The 22,531-nt window shown below is 44.1% G+C and overlaps 4 protein-coding genes across 4 annotated transcripts; all 4 read left to right on the forward strand.

The window, feature by feature from the left end:
- The first annotated feature begins 232 nt into the window (after positions 1–232).
- On the forward strand, positions 233–5,446 carry LOC139337161 (troponin I, fast skeletal muscle-like). Its single transcript, XM_070971610.1, has 7 exons — positions 233–263; positions 1,577–1,609; positions 2,140–2,176; positions 3,022–3,150; positions 4,628–4,717; positions 5,022–5,195; positions 5,280–5,446. Exons 2-7 carry the CDS (start codon positions 1,602–1,604, stop codon positions 5,355–5,357), a joined length of 516 nt encoding a protein of 171 aa, XP_070827711.1. The 5' UTR covers positions 233–263; positions 1,577–1,601; the 3' UTR covers positions 5,358–5,446.
- A 3,486-nt stretch (positions 5,447–8,932) lies between these two features.
- LOC139337163 (troponin I, fast skeletal muscle-like) lies at positions 8,933–10,351 on the forward strand. Its single transcript, XM_070971613.1, has 6 exons — positions 8,933–8,940; positions 9,049–9,088; positions 9,234–9,362; positions 9,440–9,529; positions 10,023–10,196; positions 10,274–10,351. Exons 1-6 carry the CDS (start codon positions 8,933–8,935, stop codon positions 10,349–10,351), a joined length of 519 nt encoding a protein of 172 aa, XP_070827714.1.
- A 2,671-nt stretch (positions 10,352–13,022) lies between these two features.
- LOC139337734 (troponin I, fast skeletal muscle-like) lies at positions 13,023–17,012 on the forward strand. Its single transcript, XM_070972468.1, has 6 exons — positions 13,023–13,030; positions 14,925–14,964; positions 15,080–15,208; positions 15,385–15,474; positions 16,271–16,444; positions 16,935–17,012. The coding sequence occupies exons 1-6, from the start codon at positions 13,023–13,025 to the stop codon at positions 17,010–17,012; spliced, it is 519 nt and encodes a 172-aa protein (XP_070828569.1).
- A 1,436-nt stretch (positions 17,013–18,448) lies between these two features.
- On the forward strand, positions 18,449–22,197 carry LOC139337150 (troponin I, fast skeletal muscle-like). Its single transcript, XM_070971593.1, has 7 exons — positions 18,449–18,512; positions 19,639–19,671; positions 19,899–19,935; positions 20,197–20,325; positions 21,227–21,316; positions 21,389–21,562; positions 21,971–22,197. Exons 2-7 carry the CDS (start codon positions 19,664–19,666, stop codon positions 22,046–22,048), a joined length of 516 nt encoding a protein of 171 aa, XP_070827694.1. The 5' UTR covers positions 18,449–18,512; positions 19,639–19,663; the 3' UTR covers positions 22,049–22,197.
- Positions 22,198–22,531: the final 334 nt, after the last annotated feature.

Raw genomic sequence — 22,531 nt, forward strand, 5'->3', positions numbered from 1 at the left:
CTTTTATAGCATCCCGGTGGCACCGAGCAGAGTCCTAAAATGATATCAGGCTCCTCCTTGGTGATGCCTGATTTACAGGGTGAAGTTGGCAGGGGATGATGATATTTCAGGAGCTTGCTGGCCGATTGGTCTGAGGATCCTGCATTTCCATAAACAGGAGCTCCATATCCATATCTGAGCCCACATATATATACACCCCGGGATGTTTCCTGCCCACTGACCACTGCTGTCCTCCTCCTCCTCGACTCTCCGTTTCGTCGTAGGTGAGACCAGTTTCCCTTTCTTCTTCCTCCTCTCTGCATGCCTGAACAGAGCCGGTAAATGGATACGAAGCAGCTGAATGGAGTCTGTTTTGAGGAGACCTGTTGGCGAAGTGCTAAGGTGACAGAAGCCCTGACCTCCAGGGTTTGTTAATAAGTGAAGGGGAATGCGATCCAGGGTGCAGGAGAAGGCTGAATCCTGCAGGATGATTGAAGACTGTGTGTTTGAGCGGCGCTGCAGAGACCGAGCGAGCCGCAGACGTGAGATGCTGATTTGTCTGCTTCTGACTTTTGCTGCAAGTCTCATTTTTGAAGCGTTTGATCTTAAAGCTTTGGCTGATTCCTGTAAACTGAAGCTTCTTGATTGCCAACTGTTGGAATAATTTGTAGTTTAGAAGTTTAGAAATCTGGTCTTTGGTTGTTTGAGGTGTTTTGGATTTGAGGGGATGAGATTGTGTTGTTTTTAAGGGAAGATGCTGCAAAATATTCATCCAAATGGGTCAAAATTAGCCGTCGTGCCGACGTCTTCCTGCACGTTGACGGATTTCGCCTTGATCCCGGCTCAGTTTCTGTTCTTGTTTTTGGAATTTGCTTGAAATTTGAGCCGGTGCTTTAAAATAAGAGATTACAGGTGATTGATTAAACAGTAAACACAGTCTCTGTCTAAGATTGGTGGTCTGAAAGTTTAGAAATGTGATCTCTGCACTGGAGCTGCATGTTTCTTCATGCATAGAAACATGAACGTTGTGGAGCTTTTGTCTGGAGAGCTGAGAGATTTCTTTGACCTGAGAACAAAATGAAAAAGGTTTTATTGCTTTCAGAGTTTGAACCCCGCAAATTAAAGTCAATTTAAGCTTTTTAATAAGTCTTAAAATCTGCCTGAGGGGTGAGTTTCTGTCATGTTTGGAGGTTCTGACTTAACGAGATGGAAACTCAAAGTGAATTATTTATAGTAAAAAGTCTTGACATCTGATTCTGGCTCTGAGTGATTTGTTAGTGCAGCCTGTGAAGGTCCGTCCATTGACAGCCGGCCGCTGGCGGCGGACTCGCTGCCGCAGCACATTCTGCTGGAGCATTTCTCCTCCACGAAAGGAATTGAAGTATTAACTCCCAGAGGATATTCGGTTTGAACACCTGGAAAGGAGCTTATCGCAGGCGTCAGCGGAGACATTTGAGCCAAACTCCAAACTTAGCTCAGTCACCATTCAGCTGCTCATCAACTGTTTTCAAAGATCGCGTTTCATCCTGTCTGATATTTACATTAAGAGCAGAGCAGATGAGAACATCGTTTATTCTTCTTCTCTTGTGTCAAACAGGTTGTGAAGAAAACCAACCGCCAACATGTCTGAGTAAGTGCTGCTTGTCCATCACTGATTATTGATCTTTGGTTCAATCCTTTACTGCAATAAAAACAGTTTCTGTGTAGTTTTGTAGAAAAATAATTTGTGTTTTATTGATTGGAGGAGACAAGAAGGGAAGAGGGATGAGGGGAAAGAAAGAAAGAAAGAAAGAAAGAAAGAAAGAAAGAAAGAAAGAAAGAAAGAAAGGGAAAGAGGGATGAGAAGAAAGAAAGAAAGAAAGAAAGAAAGAAAGAAAGAAAGAAAGAAAGAAAGAAAGAAAGAAAGAAAGAAAGGGAAAGAGGGATGAGAGGAAAGAAAGAAAGAAAGAAAGAAAGAAAGAAAGAAAGAAAGAAAGAAAGAAAGAAAGAAAGAAAGAACATAAGGGAAAGAGGAATGAGAGGAAAGAAAGATGGAAAGAAAGGAAGGATGGAAGGAAAGATGACAGAGAAATGACCTTTGACCTTTGACTGTCATTAATTAACCAATGAGGAGACTAATTAACATTTCTGGACTGACGATGTCGTTTATGATCCTCACAGTAAGAAGATGACTTCGAGCCGCAGGCATCACCTAAAGGTACGACACATTTGATTGACAGCTTCCAGAGCCTGATTCTGACCAATCACAGCGTTTCCCTGCTCGTTACAGCGTCACTGCAGACATTCTGTATCGGCGGTTGTGATTATTGATCATCTGTGGCAGCGCTGCAGTTATTGATGTGCCTCTGTGGTGCAGTGTGCTGCGGCTGTCTGTCTTTGTCTCAGGTGTCACAGAGACACACAGCTGGGACAGTTTAAAGCTCTGAGGCGCCACCTGCTGGTCACACCTGTCAAACACACAAAGCCTCATAGTGTTGAAAGTCTTCATCGTTCAGACGCAGACAGGAAGCTTCTGACTGAACGTTTCATGTTGTTTCATGTCCGACAAACGCTGCTGTCTGTCATGTTGGACCATCATCTGGTGGTGACTTTAAACTAGTTTCAACCACAAACTGGGAACTTTAACCACGACACGTTGGCTGATAATTTAATCATATTTCAGTGATTCGGTGTTTTAGCCTCTGCTGGCTCAGGACCATGATGGCTTGAACTGAATGGAGACAAATTTTCTTTGATTTCTGTCTCATCAACCTAAAAGCAGGCAGCAGTGAGGAGGTGAAGCCCGACCTGACAGACAGATAAAACCAGATCAAGGACATCTTTTTCTATAATTTAATACTTCAAACTTATTCAGGCTTAGCTCAATATTATTCATTTATTTATTTCCACGCCTGAAAATTCAACCATATTTTTGGCAGTTTTGTGGACACAGAGAAAAAGTAGTTTTTTGATCTCATATGACTGAATTCAACCATTCTTCAAAAGGTGTGGATGCAGGTTGTTTCTGTCTTTCCTTGACCATCGGCTCGATCTGTCCCGCAGAGTTTGATGCTGCAGATTGCGGCGAACTGGATACAGCAGGAGAAAAAGGACCTTGTGGTCGCCAAAGAGGCCTACATGGCCGAGCACTGCCCTCCACCGAATCTCAGCGGAGACCAGAGCGCCCTCATGGTGAGCAGCACCACAGCGCTCGTTTGGAGTGAAGCGCTGGAGACGAAAAGCTTTATCGGGTGCTGAGCTTAGTTTACCTGTAGGCAAGCTAACATTTGCTAAGTAGCATTAAACACAAGGTACAGGTGAGGATGATGAGAATGCCATTAGTTTTGTATAACACGGCTCATTTGACATTTGTAAGATACAAACGGCAGCGTCCTTCTTTACTTTAGCTTTCTTAGCTAGCAGGCTTGCTATCGTCTACGGAAGCAAATTAGGCTTTTTTCCACCCACGTTCTAAGAAGAAGGCAACGAGTACTAGCCAATCAGAGACTGGCAGACTTGTGCACTTATTGCTAGTGTGCCATTGGTTAAGATACTGCATGCTCATGGTTGCCGATGCCTGATCCTGATGAAGGTGAAGGGTTTACCATTACGGTTCATCCTGAGGGGAACATGAATAATGAACTTTTGTCCCTAATGACAAAAACCGTCACCTTCCCATATTAATTTTTTTTTCCACTTTAAACAATTCAGTCTTTTAAAACTACCTCAGCCTGAAATATACATATCAAATATTAGTTATATTTTGGGGATTTTAACCCTTTAAATGCCAGTATGTTTACATATTTCCTGTAGCAGGACGTCGGACACACACAGACACACACACACACACACACACACACACACACACACAAACTTTTTTTACACACACACACACACACACACACACACACACACACACACACACACACACCATTATCCAACATCAAAGTGACACACTCTTCATTTCAGTGGCAAGGCAAACTCGCAGAAAACAGTAAAAAGTGTGCGTGCTTTCAAGGGTTAAAAGTAGCGCCACCTGGTGGACAAATATAAAAATTAAAATTTAAAGCAAGTAGTCCAAAATAAAATCTTAACATAAAGGAATGCATTAGTTTATGTTAAGATAAATGTGGGATCAAATATGGCATTTTCAACAGTTTTCAATGGGACATTTTTGGTCGTTAGGAACAAATGTGTCGTTTTTGTGCAGCTTAGCCGTTTTAGGCTAATTTAAAGAACTGAGATGACAATTCTAAAATGTTTTAAAAATGAATATCCTTTGGCAAATTTCAGCTATATTCATTCAACACAGCCAAAATGGCTTGAAAATAAAAAACAAATGGCTCAAAATGTCTCTGGGATCTCTTAAGGGTTACGGTTCGTCCTGAGGGGAACATGAATGTCAAATATCACAGCAGTCAAAGCAAGAGCAGCTGAGATTCTTCACTCAGGATCAGAAATCTGGTGGCCAAAGAGGGAAAGTCAGGAGATCTTTAAAGTTAGAGGGATCATCCTCTGGGAACTGAACTGAAAGGCAATCCACCCGATAGCTGAGAGATATTACGACTGACAATGAAGGGCAGATGTTATTAGCAGCTGTTAGAGTGTGAAATCCATCAGTGAAGACCTGTCATCAGTAAGTGAACGTCTTGTCCGTCTGTGTCTTCAGGATACCTGCAAAAAGCTGCACGCCCTCATCGACAAAGTGGATGAAGAAAGGTACGACATGGAGGCCAAAGTGACCAAGGCTGATAAAGAGGTACAGTTCAAAATATTAAGATCTTCCTCACGGTCAACAAGTCCAATCTGGAGACTGAAATCAGCTGTTTTCTGGCTTCTCCACCCTCTGTGGCTCTCAGCTGCAAGCCCATTGGTCCTTACTGACGGCCAAAACCTTTAAAAACAGCACATTTATCAAACAAACAGGAGGAAAGTGAGCATTTGTTTGGGATCTATTTTCAGCGGCGGATGAATCCACATTTAGTGCTGTAGTGTTTGTGGCAGCAGGACGGTGTGTCAGTCAGTTCATGGTGATGACCTTTAACCTGCTTGGTGGCTCTCAGATCGATGACCTGAGGATCAAAGTGGTCGACCTGGCCGGCGTGAAGAAACCCGCCCTGAAGAAAGTGCGTATGTCCGCCGACGCCATGCTGAAAGCTCTGCTGGGCTCCAAACACACGGTCAACATGGACCTGAGGGCCAACCTGAAGCAGGTGAAGAAGGAGGTGAAGGAGGAGGTGAGTCTCGGTTCAGGTGCACACGGCAGGAACAGGTCGGCGTCCTGTCATGCTTGCTCACTGTCAACTCTTTGTGTCTTGCAGCCAGGGGAGGCGGTCGGCGACTGGCGTAAGAACATCGAGGACAAAGCTGACAGGAAGAAGATGTTCGAGACCTCCTAAAGAATCTCACTCCTCCTGTAGTTGCTCTGCTCCGTTCGCACTTTTTATGGAACTTTTCATTGAATTGAAATACCTTTTGTTTCATTAAACCGTCAGTCTCAGCTTCGCCTGGTACTCTACATTTGTGAAGCTAGTGGTTTAGGTTACAAGTGACTCTATCTAATATCAGACTTTTATTCTGTAGAGTGACTTCCTGTGTCCTTCTGTTCACTTTTGACAACTTCCTGCTCTTAGTGTTTTTGTAATAAACGTTTTGTTTCCTACACCTGCTGTCGTGAGGTATTCTGTCTTTGACTCAGTGACGCACAACACTGCAGACGAAGCGCTCGACACGCCCGATCCAACCCAACGGTCTCACCTGACAGAGGTCCACGAGAGCAGCCGTTAGCCTGTCGTTCTGCTTGTTTTGTCCAGCGTTAAAGAAAAACTCGCCCTGAAACAGAACTCTGACCAGACCGAGCTCAGCGACCGTCGACGTTTGCAAAGTGAAATTAAGACTTTGGATTAAAATTCAAACAATCAGTCAGAGATCGACGTGGCTGAACTCTGTGACCTGAGCTCTGTTTGAAGGCGGTTTCCGGCTTTAACGAGGTCGTGTTGTGCTCTTTGTCGTGCTGTGCATGTCAGTGGAGGATGAGACACGATATCCACGTTTCAGCCTTTCTGTGGGACATTTTCACTCTGCGGTTCAGAGTCCAGGCTGCTGTGAAAAGTGAACGCTGAAGTGGTTTTAGCAGCTTTTCCGGAGCTTTCCACCCCACCCGACCCCCTTCCTCACAGCCCCTCCACGTTCACACCTGAGTGAGGTGTGCTCTGCTGAGGAGAGCCATGGGCGGCTGCTGTGGAAAGCTCCGGAAAAACAAGACTTTGAGTTTAAAGACGTCGTAACAGAAACGTGTTCTCAGTTCAGCATGAGCCTCTGCATGCTACATGTTTATATATTTTTTAATATTATGCATATGTTTAGGACACATTTATAGATTTATTATCTAAATCAACACATTTAGATTTTAATTTGTGCCTTTAACAAACTTTCCCTCAAAGTTTCAAACCTTTCTGAGGTCCGGAAATGTTCAGACAAATATGGAAAAAAACACTTTAAAACACATTTAATGAAGCTTCATAGCACACTGCAATGTGTTTGCACAGTAAAGACATTTTTTTAACAGTCCTCGCTTTGAAGACATGTTGTGTTATTACAGCAGCGTCCTCATCGTGGTTTACAGTGACATTAATAAACTCTTATATCTGCTTATACCTGCATCATAGTGTGTTATAAAGCTTTTATTACATGTTTGCATGCTGTTTGCTGAACTTTGAAAGTGCTGCCGCCTGCATCGACCAGCAGGTGCCAGCAGAGGACTTCCTGTCCACCACCTGCTGTCCTCTTCCCGTCAGTGTTTTAAATTTACAGTCCTCTGCAGACGTCTCGTCCGCGTTGTGTTTATGTCGGTCGAGAGGAGACAAAAGTGCAGTGAGAATGATGACGGGTTGACGTTTATCACTGACGTCTGGTGGTCAGTTTAATGTCCCCTGAAGGCGTCTGCTCGTCCCTCTATCGATAAAAGCTCAGCTGTCTCCTGATCAGTTGTATTGATCAGAGATGGACACATTTCAGTCAGACCAAAGGTGAGCGACATCAGCTTGATTTTATAATCATGCTAAAAGTTTTATTCTTTTTCAAGATGTAAAAGTGTTGCTTTTTGTGTTTAATGTTGTTTTTTTTTTTATCTCTGTCTGTTTTCAGTCGTTTTGTCTGAATCCAGCAGCAAAACAGCAACAAATCAGGTGCGTCCTTAAAGGTCTTTGTTTGTTTCTTTATTGTTGAGACAGTTATTGTTGTTGTGATTAAATATAAAATGATCACATTCCCAGATCTTTATATCTCACACCATAATTACCTGTTTTTGACTCGTAAGCATCCGAGTTGTAGCCGAGTTCACATTATTCTGAAGCTGTAAAATGTCCAAGACGTTTAATTAAGTGAAAGTGTCTGAGATAACAAACAAATATGGCTGCCGGATAATTAAACACTAATCAATATAGTGTAACACAGAGCATGCACTGATTCGTTAGCCGTCACGTTAGCGGCTCTGCGGTCACACACGTTGTCCAATCACATGAAAACTCTAACTTCCTGTCTCCACACAAACATAACTCACATAATGCACTACATTGATTAATTAATGCGGCTTGCTGTGAGCGTGCCAGCGTTAGCTGGAAGGCTAATTTTCAATGGTTAGATTCTCCATAAAAACACAAGACAAACGTCAAACCCGAGCCGATCACGCAGAGGACATGAGGGTCACTGTCTCCTGTTGATTTAATGGAGGATGCTCTAAAACTGGCTATTAATCATTGATTATTGAACACTTTCAGATTACTGTCCGGGACCTCGAGTCTCATTGAGCTGAAGCCTTCTACTCTGACCCTTCCCCCTTCACGTCTTGTCCCCCAGAGGACTGCTGACCACCACGGACAGACAAGACATCAGTAATGAAGGATTTACGATGCGAGCAGTCAAAGGATGAAGGTATTTCAGGAGCTCGTTGGCCTGGTTGGTCTCATAGTTCCTCATGACCATACAGAGGAACCTCCGAATCCCCGTCCAAGCCCATATATACCCCCCCACCCGTCTCAACCTTAGTCTGTGACTCCACCGTCCCTCCGTCAGTCTCTGCCGCCCTCCTCATCGTCACTTTGTAGGTGAGAAACTCTTTTACTTTGTGGATTTAGAGTCTGAAGTGAAGGCAGGAAAACACTTCAGATAACAGTTTTCTGCCTGAATGGTTCACAGTCGGCCTCATATCAGTTTTTATTTCCTGTTTACACTAAAGATTCATGATTTCATGATGTGACTGTTGGGAGTCGAGCGTTGACAAAAACTGTGGAAAAAGACGATTTTGTCCACTTATGTCCAATGAAAGTAAAGTTCTGAGTAAAGGTCTAAGTGAGCAGAACCGTCTGTTTTCCATATTCTGGATTCTTTTCTGCAGTAATGACTGAGGCTGCGAACACCAGCCGCATCCTGGAAACTGAAGAATTTCATTCTGCTTTTACTGATTTAATGAGGGTTTAATAACATCCAGGATGTGAAGCCTGAAAAGCTTTTTAAAATCAGGTTCTTTGATCGGTGAATAAAGCCTGAAGCCGTTTGATTGGTCGTCCAGAAATGAGCCGGCTGAGATCAAATGAGTCAAACTCTTAATGGAGTTTGGTTTGATTCTGACAGTTCTTGATGTTCCCTGACTGGTCGACACCTCTCCATGCTTCCATGAATGCCGTGACCTTTGACCCTGAGCCAGGATTAGCACTGACCTGACAGCCTCAGGTCAATTACAGCGATGCTGAAGTTTCTATTCTTAAAACAGATAAATCACCAAATAGACACGAGTCCCCAGAACCCTGCAGACGGACCCCCAGAGGCCCTCAGACCAGAGTTTGACAAATACTGAGACAAACAGTGACTTTTTAAGGATTCATCTATGACACAGCCTTTTCATAACAACTGTTTTTGTCCTCTGTCTCCTCGATTGTTCCAGTTATCAACAGAATTTCAACTAAAAGAAGCCAAGATGTCTGAGTAAGTACCAGTTCATCCTGTTTCTGTTTGTCACTCAACGAAAAGCAACTCGAGAAGATCTTCAGTGCGATTCTGGATGTGTTTGATAATTTCACCTTTTCCTTAAAGGGGAAAGAGGATGACATCGAGCCGCAGGCATCACCTCAAGGTAACGTCAGAGTTTCTTCATGGACTTTAATGGTGGCTGCAGCGATCATGTGCTAACGTATTAGCTTCATCGTGTGACGTGAGTCCAGCATGTCCTGACTGCACGATAAGGACAGCTTCAGAGTCTCTGCCGTCTCCTCCTGCAGAGTTTGATGCTGCAGATTGCTGCTAACTGGCTGGAGCAGGAAGCCGCTGAGATCGCAGCCGCCAAAGAGGCTTACATGGCGGAGAAATGCCCCAGCCCCGACCTGAGCGCCGACCAGGCGACTCTGACGGTAACACAGCACAAACCAAACCTCACCCTGAGTCCAAAGAGCAGGAACAGGAGCTCAGTTTCTCTTTAATGTCACAGGAATTCTGCAAAAAGCTGCACCAGGCCCTGGACAAGATCGACGAGGACAGATACGACAGCCAGGCCAAAGTGGAAAAGACCGACAAAGAGGTAGAGACGCTTTGATGTGAGCTCAGACAGACAGAAATGCAAAAAAATCTATAGAAATATTAAAATTTGATCTGTTTTGACCTGATGCTAAAAGGTCAGACAGCAACACAATTAGCACTTTTCTAACGACTGACTTAAAGCAACAAATCGCACCAGAAACACAACAATAATACAATTTTCTATGAAGTAAACTGCATTTATTTTTCCACCTTTAATGAATTTAAGCGTATTTGTGGCAGTAAAAAAAGCAGCTCAGAGATCTCATCAGGAGGTCTGACCTGATCCAGAGCTTTGCATCCTCTCACATGAGCTTCCTCTGCAGCAGCCACCTCTGGACACTTTAAGGCTTAAAGTTAGTGAACAGGTCGTTTTCAGTATGAGATGCAGTTTGGTGGAGGATGACGGCTGGTCTGTGATCAGCCTGCTCCACAGCCAGCTTCTCTGACTCCACCTGTCAGCTGCTCCACCTCTGAGCCTCCGCCTGTGCTTTCAGATCGCCGAGCTGAAGCTGAAGGTGGTGGAGCTGGCCGGGGTGAAGAAGCCCGCCCTGAAGAAAGTGCGTATGTCCGCCGACGCCATGCTGCAGGCCCTGCTGGGAGGAAAACACAAGGTGACCATGGACCTGAGGGCCAACCTGAAGCAGGTCAAGAAGGAGGTGAAGGAGGAGGTGAGTCCCTGCCGCGAAGCTGCTTCAGACAGCGACGCAGGCGCTGCATCACTGAGCCGACTGTGTTTGTCCCGCAGGCCGCTGACGGCGTCGGCGACTGGCGTAAGAACATCGAGGACAAAGCCGACAGGAAGAAGATGTTCGAGTCGTCCTAAAGACTTTCACCTCTGTCACATCTCAACCTTTTTCATGGAATTGAAAAAACTCGTGCCATTAAATGTTTTTTGGAATAAGGAAACGCTGTCAACGCACTTTTTTCCAGAAGATGTTTGGGAGTTTAGACGTAAAGTGGTGGTTTTTCTCCTGTAGGTGGGCTTTTCCTCGCTGCTCCTGTCAGAGCTCTAAAATCTTTATATGTTAAAGATGCTGGTGTTGAGTCTTCCATAGAAACGGAGAATAATTACAAACAGCTGCTTAAACTGGTTGTAGCTTTAACATTAAAGGGGTGTTGTAGTGACAGTAGACCAGCAGAGGTCAGCAGAGAGCCTCTCTCTTCTTCACATCATCTCCGTCGTTTCAGTCATGATTTGCAGCTTCTCGTCATTTATGTTCATCACACTTCTGCTTCTCCATCACACACGAGGCCGCGGCATCGTGAAGATCTTCTGGTGGTGAGTGACTTCTTGTTCCTCCTCTCACTTTTCTGTCAGTGTCTGCATGAAGTTTGTTTGAGCTGAAAAACATCCACACTGTACAAACAATGAAAACTCATTACACACATATTTGGCATCTTTGACTTGTTGGCATCTCCACTAGAACTTAAAATAAAGTTCTGTTGGTTTATCAGTGAGGAATTCACAATTTAAGAGGTTGAGGTCACAGTACGGTGGCCCTGAGAGGTCAAAACCTGCAGCTCAAGAAAACACAGAAACACTGTAAGCAGCACAAAGGACAGGCTGTTTCCAGGGGACGTTCAAAAGTGATGCACCATAAAAACAACTTAGATTTCAGCTCATTTTCCGTCATCAGCTGTGGATGTTTGCAGCCTTTCTGTCGTTGCTCCTCCATTTTTAAATGCTGCATGTTGGTGAAGACGTTTTCTTTATTTGTTTTGTTTATTTGCTGCTGATCGGGAACATTTCTGTGTTTGTTACTCTCATGTTTTACATCCTTAAACTGACTTTTGAACAAAGCCTCTGACGACATCTCCGGTTCTCCTGAGGTTCCTCCTCGCTGTGAGCTTCAGCAGCCTGAAGCAGATCTTCACCTGATTTATCTCCACTCAGCCTGCTGAAGCTTCACATTAGCCGGAGCTGAACTTTAGCCTTAATGTCTCCTCGTCAATGTGACCGACGCCTTCACACTCTGTTCTCGCCGTCAGCCCGTTAAGCTGCCGGCATAAAGGAAAGCGAAGCCGTGAGCATTAATCATGTGGCCCCCGGCTGGCCTGCCCCCCTGTTGTGTAACAATTGCTTCATCCTTTCAGTGGTCTGTGTTGGGGGGGAACCTGATAGCGTTCCTTCAGTCTCCAGTCCTGGGAGGCGACTTCCTGCGGGAGAAATTTATGAGGTTCCTCAGAGACTTGTGGTGGTATTTCTGGAGCCTGCCGGCCCATTGGTCTGAGGTGGCTCTGCTACCATAAAGAGGGCTGACTTTTCTGCTGAGCGAGCACTTCACACCCTATATACCCTGTTTAATCTTTACTGTTTAGGACTTGGCAGCGTCTTCCCCCTTCTTCGTCTTCCTCCTCCTCGTCACTTTCAGTAGGTGAGAGTCTCTTTGGCTCAGCGTCGTTCGCTCCGACAGGAAACAATACAGAGTCTGACTGAGGTCCGGTGGACAGGTGGGACCCGGCTTTGCTCCGCAGAGGTGCTTTTTATGTGGTTTTCAAAGGTGCTGCTGCAGGTGTGACCTCTGACCTCTGAGGCTGCCTTCAGGTGTTCGCAGAGGACGCTGGGCTGTGGATATTTGGGCAGGTTGTAGTTTGGACCTGAAGCCGATTCGTCGTTTCGTCGTTGGATCTTTCGTTAAGCTCACGTGTCGTCGGTAAAATTCTGAGGTTTAATATTTAAAATAATAAAAAGGGAATATTTCTGATTTTAAACCTTTGAAGCTCAACAACTCAGGAGCAGTTTGGTGGATTTTACTGTCATTTCATCCATTAATTTGAAGCTTAATTCTCTGTAAGTGTTGAGTCGTTTGTGTCTTTGTGTCACCACAGACTCACGTCGGCTCTTTCATGGATTTTGTTCTAGTTTTCTCATTGGACGCTGGTTTAAGACGTTCCTGCTGATGATTTAAAACTGTAAAACCATCAGTTTTGCTGTTTGCAGACGTTCAGCAACGACTGATGTTCTTTAAACTGACGTCTGTTTGTGTTGAGCCTTAAAGCGTCTCTGTTTCTGTTTTTGTGCTTTCTGGTCTTTAAATTCTGACCCGAAGCCGTTTCTGGACACACCTCGGTGTCAGGCGGCGGGTCGCATGCCTGCAGGATGTTGAATCAGTGTTAACGGCTCTTCCTGCGTGCTCAGCGCCACATCGGGCCCCTCTGCTGTTGGCATTTCGTGCTCGGGTCGCTGGCTCCTGTAAGAAGTTAAATTCCAGCCAGAATGTCTTCAGAGGGGCATCTGTCGAGCGCCGGGCTCGGCATTTGACCCGCCCGTCCAAAATTAGCTGGTTTGTGATTGCTGGCAGCCGGTTTTCCGTGGTGGTAAAGCGTGTCGTGTTTCCCGCGGCGGGTCAGAAGGTCGCTGATCGATAACGGGGCGGAGCTGAGAGCCGGCGGGCTCGGCTGCAGACGCTCGCTCGCTGAGCTTCATGTCTGCTCTATGAACTGATGAGTGTTTTCTGTCTCTGAACAGGGTGTGAAGATCGAAACCCGCCAACATGTCTGAGTGAGTACAAACCTCCTCCTCCTCCTCCTCCTCCTCCTCCTTCTTCTTCTTCTTCTTCTTCTTTAACTGCATTAATTTGATTTCATTTACGCCGCTCTAACAGCTCTCCATCTGTAATCGCTTCATTAATTAATCCACTGATTTACAGACATCTCAGACTCAGCTTGTCGTCCTCAGCCTTTGAGGAAGCACGTTGTTTATGTACACGTCTGTGAATCCTGATAATCTCCAGGGAAGTTTTGGATTTAAACACCTGATCGTGTGTCACAATATGGCGTCTGAACTGATCATCACATCACAGGGATTAATATCACATGTTCTGGTGCGACCCTAAATCTCGCCTGTCAGCAAAAAGCAGCCAATGAGTGAACGACTTTGACTCTGTGGGTGTGAATAAAACGTTCGAAGAGCATTTTAATCATTTTAGATGAGAATGATTACTTTGTTCATGCCACAATGGAAAGAAAAAAAAATGTAATTATTTAGAAAATAGAGACAAAGCTCTGAAACAGTGACTTTAATTCAAATCTTTCTTGTCCTGTTGCGTTTACAAGCAGTTGTTGGCAGAAAAACTCCCTTTAAACCCAAAGAAATGTTCACCAATTACTAATTCATTCATTTATTACTCAGCTGGCTGATGATTGACTCGTTCACACAAGCAGAATCAGAGTCGATCGGATGTGAAATAACTGATTGTTGTTGATATTAGTGACTTTACTGTTAATCTGAATTTAATGTACATATATAAAGTTGATTTTTCATGTTTTATTTTTATATTTTTATTTTCTACATTTCTTTTTTATTCCTGCTTCTATTGCTTTCTGTCTGTAACACTTTAATTTCCTCAGTGAGGGATTCATAAAGTTTTATCTTATCTTATCTTATCTTATCTTAGTCTCTGGTGTTGCTCACAGTTCACAGCCTTTATGAAGGTGGAGGGAGGCGTTTAGTGGCTGAAAAGAGGAGCTAAAATAATCAGCCAAAGAGGAAATAGCACTTAGCATGTTAGCGTGTTAGCATGGCGTGTTAGCGTTAAGCTCTCAGGGTTGTGGAGATGTGTCCCTGTGGACGGACTGAGCGTCTGAAACGTGTCTAAACTGATCTGAACACATGTGAAGGCGCCGTTCAGTGTGAAGGTCAAGTTTCAGCTTCAGATGACAACAGCTGTACATGTCGGAAACACGTTAAAGCAGGCGGTCGCCGATATTTAAGTCTTAAAGTGATATTAATACATGATTTATACCTCACATCCACTCGCTGTGAGCGGAGAAATGTCTAAAAATAACAAGTACAATGACAATAATCAGAAGTTAACTGGTGAATTCTTTATTTTAGTATCCTTAAATTGGGAAATAATTTGCAGGATGAGATTAAGTCACTTTATTTTTTTACATGATCTGGAAACTTAGCTTTATGTAGCTACTAGCAGCAGCCGGTTAGCTTAGCTTAGCTTAGCATAGCTTAAAGACTGGAAACAGCCTGGCTGTGCCCAAAGGCCTCTAAAACTCACTCATGGACATGTTAGACCTCGTTTATTTTACACAAACAAGAAACAAAGGTTGTACGAAATAGAAACTTCAGCTAATTGTCATTTTTAATCAGATATAGCATGTTAATTAGCGAGCTAAGAGGTGCTGGAAAGAGCCAGGCTAGCTGTTTCCCCCTGTTTCCAGTCTTTATGCTAAGCTAAGCTAACCAGCTGCTGGCTGTAGCTTCATATGGACATGACAGTGATTTCAGTCTTTTCTGATTTGTAGGACTCAGTAAAGACAAAATGAGACTTTATCAAACCAGCCAAGATATTAATGTAACAATAACGATGATAATGATGATGATGATGATGATGATGGTGATGATGGTGATTGTGTGATGAAGTCTGATCTCTGCCTCTCAGGGGAAAGAAGATGACGTCCAGCCGCCGGCATCATCTGAAGGTGAGATTAAAACTTTTTCATTGACTTCCTGTTTGTGGTATTTACGTATTCACGGAGCGTCATTTCTGACCTTTTTACTCAAATTTTACCTGTTCATCTGTTCGCCTCCCTGCAGAGTCTGATGCTTCAGATCGCTGCCAACTGGATGGAGCAGGAGAAGAAGGAAATCGAGGAGGCGAAGGAGGCCTACATGGCTGAGAACTGCCCCGAACCCGACCTCAACGGAGACCAGGCCGTCCTCATGGTGAGACGATGGCGTCTCTGCGCCGACGCTGCCGTCGCTGTTTTTAACGTGATTCCGCTTCGCAGTGGAACTGATCTGCTGCGTTTCGGACAGCTCGTCACTAAAATCACAGCAGGATGCTGAAGAAACACGTTCAACGTGATCATGAAAGGTTTGTTTGTTTTGTGCACCAACAGGAACTCTGCAAGAAGCTCCACGCCGCCATCGACAAGATCGACGAGGCGAGGTACGACGCCGAGGCCAAAGTGCAGAAGGCCGACAAAGAGGTGAGAGACTCAACGACCTGAGCTGACGTCCTCACGTCCACTCTCAGATTGACGATCATTGATTATTGATTGACACTTATTCAAAGTCTGTTCATGTAATTAATGTTTAAGTCAACAACAATTAATGTAGAAGTCAAAAATGTCTCAAAAATCACCGTGAGAGGACTCACCTGTCTCACCTGTCTCACCTGTCTCACTGTGGATGTTTGATGCAGCTCAGGAGGTGTTTTTTAAGCCTGTGTGTTTGTTTGGGGCTCTCATTACAAACCCTGAGCTCTGGTATTGTCCACCTCTCCCACCACCTGTCACCTGTGACGTCTTTGTTTTTAACCACTGGGAGCTTTGCAGACGTTTCCTGTCATCGTTTGTCTGTATTGATCTGTTGTGGCAGGAACGTTTGGACCAGATTCAGATATAATATATTTCAAATGCAGCTTTCAACCAACAGCAGCACATAAAATGTGTCTGAGCGACGTCTCTGCTGTCAGAGCAGCAGAACTGAACCACATTCCTTATAATCCTGCTGGTCTGGGGTCTGTGCCCGTAGATCATTATTACTTTTACTAAAACTATGAAGCCAGAAAAAGACAGAAGCTCCAGATTCTCAGAGAAGTTGAGATGGAGGATTTGATAAGATTTCACTTGTTTGAGGTAGAAGTCTTCACAGGTCCACTTCATTCCCAGTGACCAGGTCCTGGATCAGACCGGGTCCAGATATAATATCTGTGGAGCCGACCTCTGTCCTGGTGGCTCCACAGCGTCTGACTAACGCATCTTGATGCTTCTCGGCCTCCAGATTGAGGATCTGAAGCTGAAGGTGGTGGAGCTGGCCGGAGTGAAGAAGCCCGCCCTGAAGAAAGTGCGTATGTCCGCCGACGCCATGCTGCAGGCCCTGCTGGGAGGAAAACACAAGGTGACCATGGACCTGAGGGCCAACCTGAAGCAGGTCAAGAAGGAGGTGAAGGAAGAGGTGAGGAAAGCATGTCGGTGTCAACATGTGGAGACGAGCTCAGTAAACATCTGCTCAAAGTCTGTCGAGGTCCAATCACACAGCTTCATTCACAGATTATCACATCTGATCACCCAAAGTCCGACTTCAGTAAAAGTACTGCAGCGCTGTCAGCTGCATGCAGTAAAAGTACTGCAGCGCTGTCAGCTGCATGCAGTAAAAGTACTGCACTGCTGTCAGCTGCATGCAGTAAAAGTACAGCAGCGCTGTCAGCTGCATGCAGTAAAAGTACTGCAGTGCTGTCTGCTGCATGCAGTAAAAGTACTGCAGCGCTGTCAGCTGCATGCAGTAAAAGTACAGCAGTGCAAAGTGTAAAAGTACTGTCTGTGCAGTGAAATCTTCTGCATATACTTTAATGTCGCTGGTCAGAGGAGTTCCTGGTAGAACGTTCCTGTGATGTTTGCTCAGACGAGTCTTTGTGTGAACGAGTCCGTGTCGTTGTTCTCTGCAGTCGACGGAGGCGGTCGGCGACTGGCGTAAGAACATTGAGGATAAGGCCGACAGGAAGAAGATGTTCGAGACGTCCTAAAACCTTGGTGACGAGGCGAGGACGGCGGCGGGGGGACGTTTCCGCCGAGGTCTGAGTGACTGAATGTGTCTCTGTGCTCCGGCAGGACGCACAGGGACAAGAGTTTAGACACCTTTTTGTTGTTTTTTGGTTGTTTTTGTGATACCGTGGACAGAGACGGAGACGAAGTAACGCCATCATGTACGCAGTCAGAAACATTCACCATGTACAGGCTTTCATGGAATCAAGAGAAATAAATGTTTTGAAATAAGGATTAATTGGTTTGTTACATTTATCTGCATTTTAATCGTTCTTCATTCGATTGTTCCCAAATCAAACAATTTCCAAAAACTGAACTTTTACTTCTTGCAGAAACGTTTTCAGCCTGATAACGAGATCGTTTGGCTGAGAGATGTGGCTGAAAGCTTCAGAAAAGGGTTGGTGTTTCGCACAGCAACCTGAACTGAATGACTTCTTACATCAGCAGGTCCAAATAAAACACAAACAGCTGATCAACTCATCAAGCAGTCGATAAATCTGTCTGTTAGCCAAACACTGAGCAAAAAAAAAACAAGCAGCACACACAAAACATAGAAATTAACTTAATTATTGAGTAATTAAATTCGATGTAATTAAAAACAAGTGAAAAAATCAGCGACTTCCTGAGAGTCAGCTGAGAAGACGGATATCAGTTTCATGTCTGCTTAGCTTAGCTTAGCATGAGGACTGGAAACAGCTAGCCTGAAAAATAGCTGCCGACACTCACGAGTTAACAGGGTTGGGACAATTTTTTGGCAAAATACTTCCAACCAAAGGATTTGTTTGTGTTTTTTTAACTTTGGACACAGCCCCGCTAGCTGTTCCCCTTGTTTCCAGTCTTTATGCTAAGCTAGGCTAATCACAGCCTGGCTCTGCATTTAACACACAAACTCTCTCTTCTCATCTTTCTCTCTGTTTCCCAAAAAAGCTGAACTGTTGGTGTTGAAAATGAGGAAAACGATCTTTAAAACAGTTGATTGAGTTCATATCTGGAACAGATGAAATGAAACGAAGCCTGTGTGATCACGTTGAACCAAACTGGAGTTAAATTTCAGAAGCAGAACTTTAGAAGCTTTCAGTCGTATGAAATGTATAAAAACGAGGAACAAGACGACTGAACGTCTTTAATAACAACGCTAATGCCACTTAAGGGACATTTTAAGGGGAAAATCAGGAAGAGGAGATGATTTCAAAGCTGTTTTAGACCTTTAAGATGTCAGTTTTAGCCCTGGGATCAGCTTGAGGTGCTGTCGCAGGGAGGGCGGCTGGCAGAGCGGGGCTGGGCCGGGTGTATTTCAGGAGCTCGTCGAGCCATTGGTCTGCCTGGGATCCATTTCCATAAAGAGGATCTGGGCATTTTGCTGAGGCATCGCAACCCACCATATATACCCTATTTCATTTTTCACTGTCTGTGGCTTTGGCAGTGTCTCCTTTTCTTCCACCAAGTGTGTCTTGTCCTCCTCTTCTTCCTCCTCTCAATAGGTGAGAAACCTTCTTCATTTTGTCTTTTTTTTTCTTTTCCAGCCTCTTTGAGCTTCTCTGAGCAGCATCTTTTATTTCACCTCAGTCAAAATCCATGTTGAGAGCAGCAAACCCGAGCGGGGGTCCGAGCCGTCCGTCTGTCCACCTCTGACCCATCCCGACAACCTGAACTCGCTTTCTGCATGTTTGTTGCTGACATTTGACCTTTTTCTGACAGACCTGAATTTATGAGAGCCGTTCAGCTGCACTCTGCTGTGTTTTACGGTCCTGAAGCTGTTTGCAGCTCAGTGTCAGAGTTTGACTGAAATCTCAAAACTGCCACTCAGACAGATAAAATGCCGTCGAGTCACGATGTTACCTGAAGATTCAACGCTTTAATAGTTTGAAGTGAGGAAAATATCATGATTCTGCTTCTGATTTGACAAAACAGCTAAATTTTATTCATATTCATCCTTAAATTTGCTTTTTACAGATGTGTTATTTGTTTAAAGCTTATTGGTTATTTCTTTATAACAGTAATTAAACAGTTAATGACATTTAAGTTCTTGTTATTAGTTTCATGAATATGGATATTACTATTGATTAATATGTGAGTTTATTTGGACTCATGTCTTGGCTATATCTTTTATTTTAGCAGCAGAGTCTCTAAGTTTGTCTTCTAAAGGTGGTAAATTTGGGTCTGTCAGGTCCGACACGTCACTGAAAAGAAGTTAAAGAAGCACTGAATGAAATCAAAAGCTCAATGTGGATTTTAACTGATTAAGAGATCATTTCTCCTGATTTGGACCTGCTGTTTTAGCATTCACCTTAATTCAACAGTATCAGCGATCAGCTGTATGTGATGTTCCACTGGAGAATTTTTCAGATTAACCCTTCAGCAATAAATGGTGGAGAGGCGACACTCGATCCCGACCGTCCCAGTTTAGTTCATTCGCCGTTGCTGCTCCTCAGCTGTGGCCTCAGATCACGTTACGGCACAAATATTCACATCCATCCATCTCCAGCGGAGCGGCAGAACATGCTGATGTCAGAGAAGCTCACACTCGCATCCTGATCGTTCAGCAGAGGTCAAAAATACTCAGACGCTTCCTCCCCTCACTGTGTTTTAATGTGTGTCTTCATGCAGGTTGTGAACCGCAAAAACCGCCAAGATGTCTGAGTAAGTGTGAACGGCGTCCTCTCAGATTACATCCATCAGCTCTACACAAGAACATCACAATGATAGAATCTGAAAACGGCTGTAAAAAGTGCTTTAAACCAGCAGGGCTGCATTGGAGAAGTGTCTCATTATCTTTCATCCAGAGTGAAGATGACGTTAAGTAGTAAATATGAATACGCCTTCTGGTTTATCGTCACATGATCTGACACGACTTTCCTCCCAAACAGGAAAAAGCTGACTTCCAGCCGCAGGCATCACCTGAAGGTAAACCAACCACTCAACAAGTCCACTTGTTTTTAATCACAGGGGCATTTCTTACAGTCCTGGATAAAAATTCAAAGCTTTTCGAGGCCGTTTCTGAAAATATAAGCTGTAAAAGTGTTAATATTCACTTCATCTAACCAGTTTTTAGTGTAAGTTATTCTACATTTTTCTTATTGTCATCAAAAACCCATAAAAAGCTGATAGAAAACGGTTAAAAAGGGAGTTTGCTGACATGATGTTCCCCCGCTGTCTGTCCTGCAGAGTCTGATCCTCCAGATCGCCTTGAACTGGATCGAGCAGGAGAAAAAGGAGAACATCGCGGCGAAGGAGGCCTACATGGCGGAGCACTGTCCTGCCCCGGAGATGAGCGGAGACCAGAGCGCCCTGATGGTGAGAGGAGCTTCAGGAACAGCCTCCGAAACGGCAGCGAGACCCTCAGAGTCAAAGAGCGACGGCTTGTTTCTGAAGAGCATTCAGTCATACAGGAAGAAAACCAAACCCTGAACCCTCAGTCTGAAAGGCAGTGTGGGAAATGTAGGAAAGTGGATGAAGTCAAAAGACGGACAAAAAGAAAAGGAAATTTAAATTCTAAAAATACTAAATGCCATAAAATACTACTGCCCATAAAAATACTATTGCTAATTTTCTAACTACCAATGTGCAACCAATTGTTGTACTGTTGTACGTGTTTAGCCTAGCTTAGCACAAACACTGGAAACAGGTGGAAACTGTTAGCCTAGCTCCATCAAAGTGAAAAAATAAACCTCAAAAACTTCCACAAAGCTGTTTGATTCAAACTTTTGGTAGGAAATAAAAATCTAAATTCTGTTTATGTGGCTAATAATAACAACTATTCCGCTAAAATTCCTGTTTACATGAAGCCGTGCAGAGCAAGTGAGCCTGGAAGCAGGACTTTAGTTAGCGGGGGCTATTTAGCAAACATGCTAGCTCATTCAGTGAAGCTGATGAGCTACCAGTGCGAGCAACACTCCTCCTGTAGCATTTAGTCGTCATGATTAGCATCGTTAGCACTGCTCTTCACTGCACTGACATGAATCTGGATCTCATCACATTTGTTTAGACGTGAAATTAACATAATTTATTCATCACTGTTTTAATTATTTTGACACTTTCACTAGTAAAAAGCTGCACAGGGTGAAATTAATCGCACAAACCTGACTGCAGTTTTCTCTTTTCAGCTCATTTAAAGCTGATATTTGACACATTTTTGCACCTGTTGCACGTACTTATACCTAACTTGAGGACTGTGTGTGTGCTTGCATGTGGACAGGAGTACTGCAAGAAGCTGCACGCCCTCATTGACAAGATCGATGAGGAGAGGTACGACATCGAGGCCAAAGTGCAGAAGGCCGACAAAGAGGTAAACAGAGAGGCATCAGGAAGGACCTTTTGAACGACAGGAAACTGAAAAGAACCTTTTCTCCTCCCGTAGATTGAAGACCTGAGGATCAAAGTGGTGGATCTGAGAGGCGTGAAGAAACCCGCCCTGAAGAAAGTGCGTATGTCCGCTGACACCATGCTGAAAGCTCTGCTGGGCTCCAAGCACACAGTCAACATGGACCTGAGGTCCAACCTGAAGCAGGTGAAGAAGGAGGTGAAGGAGGAGGTGAGTTCAGCGTCTTTTTATTCAGTTTTAATGAATTCCCCGACCAACACTGTGCTCAACTTAAGATTTGCTGTTAGAATAAAAGAGATCATGTCAGAAATGTGATGAATAAACAAAACAAATATTACTTTGAGTTAGTTTTACTGGATCTAGTTTAGGTTTGCTGGAAGCAGAATGTGCAAGAAAGCATGAATACTGGATAAAAGTTGGTATTAGCACATTATTGATCTGTTGCATTTATATATATTTATTTATAATTCGAACGTTATGGTGTGCAGAAAATGCCACGTGTACTTCTCTTTGCTCGTCTGAGGCAAAACTCTTGATGCCGACACTCGTTCTTTGTTCAGGTTTCAGTCACTTCGCTCACTCGGCTTTGAAATAAACGTTTGTTTTTCTCCTCTGCAGCCAACAGAAGCCGTGGGCGACTGGCGTAAGAACATTGAGGACAAGGCCGACAGGAAGAAGATGTTCGAGAGCTCCTAAACGCATCGCCGCTCGCTCTTAATATGAACTGCACGTGTCTTAGCTGTGCTGTTTGAGCCAGAAGGTTGTTTCATGTTTGGTGAAGCCACACGGGGCTGAACAGCATGTCTGACGGGGAATTTAAGGCGTTTGAGGGTTTTTTCTCTTGTTGTTTGTCTGGAGGAGGAGGAGGGTTGAAGAGAGTTTCTGCAGGTTCGCACACAACAACCGAGTCTTAAACTCCACACATTCAGAAAACATTCACACACTGAGCGATGAAGAATAGAAGCAATAAAGTCAAAAGTGGAAGAAAAGACGTGTGGCTTCGTTTCTTGTGTCTTTATTTGACTCATTTCTGTTTACAGGACTGCAGCCATGATTTCAGAAATAAACAAACTTTAAAATAATGCCTCTAAAATGTTTAATTATGTCAAATAATATGTAATAGTTTAACTTTTATTCCAAACATGGAAGCATAAATCCTGTTTTTCATGTGGAAATCAG

This window comes from Chaetodon trifascialis, chromosome 10 (assembly GCF_039877785.1).
Source record: "Chaetodon trifascialis isolate fChaTrf1 chromosome 10, fChaTrf1.hap1, whole genome shotgun sequence".
Taxonomy (NCBI): Eukaryota; Metazoa; Chordata; class Actinopteri; order Chaetodontiformes; family Chaetodontidae; genus Chaetodon; species Chaetodon trifascialis.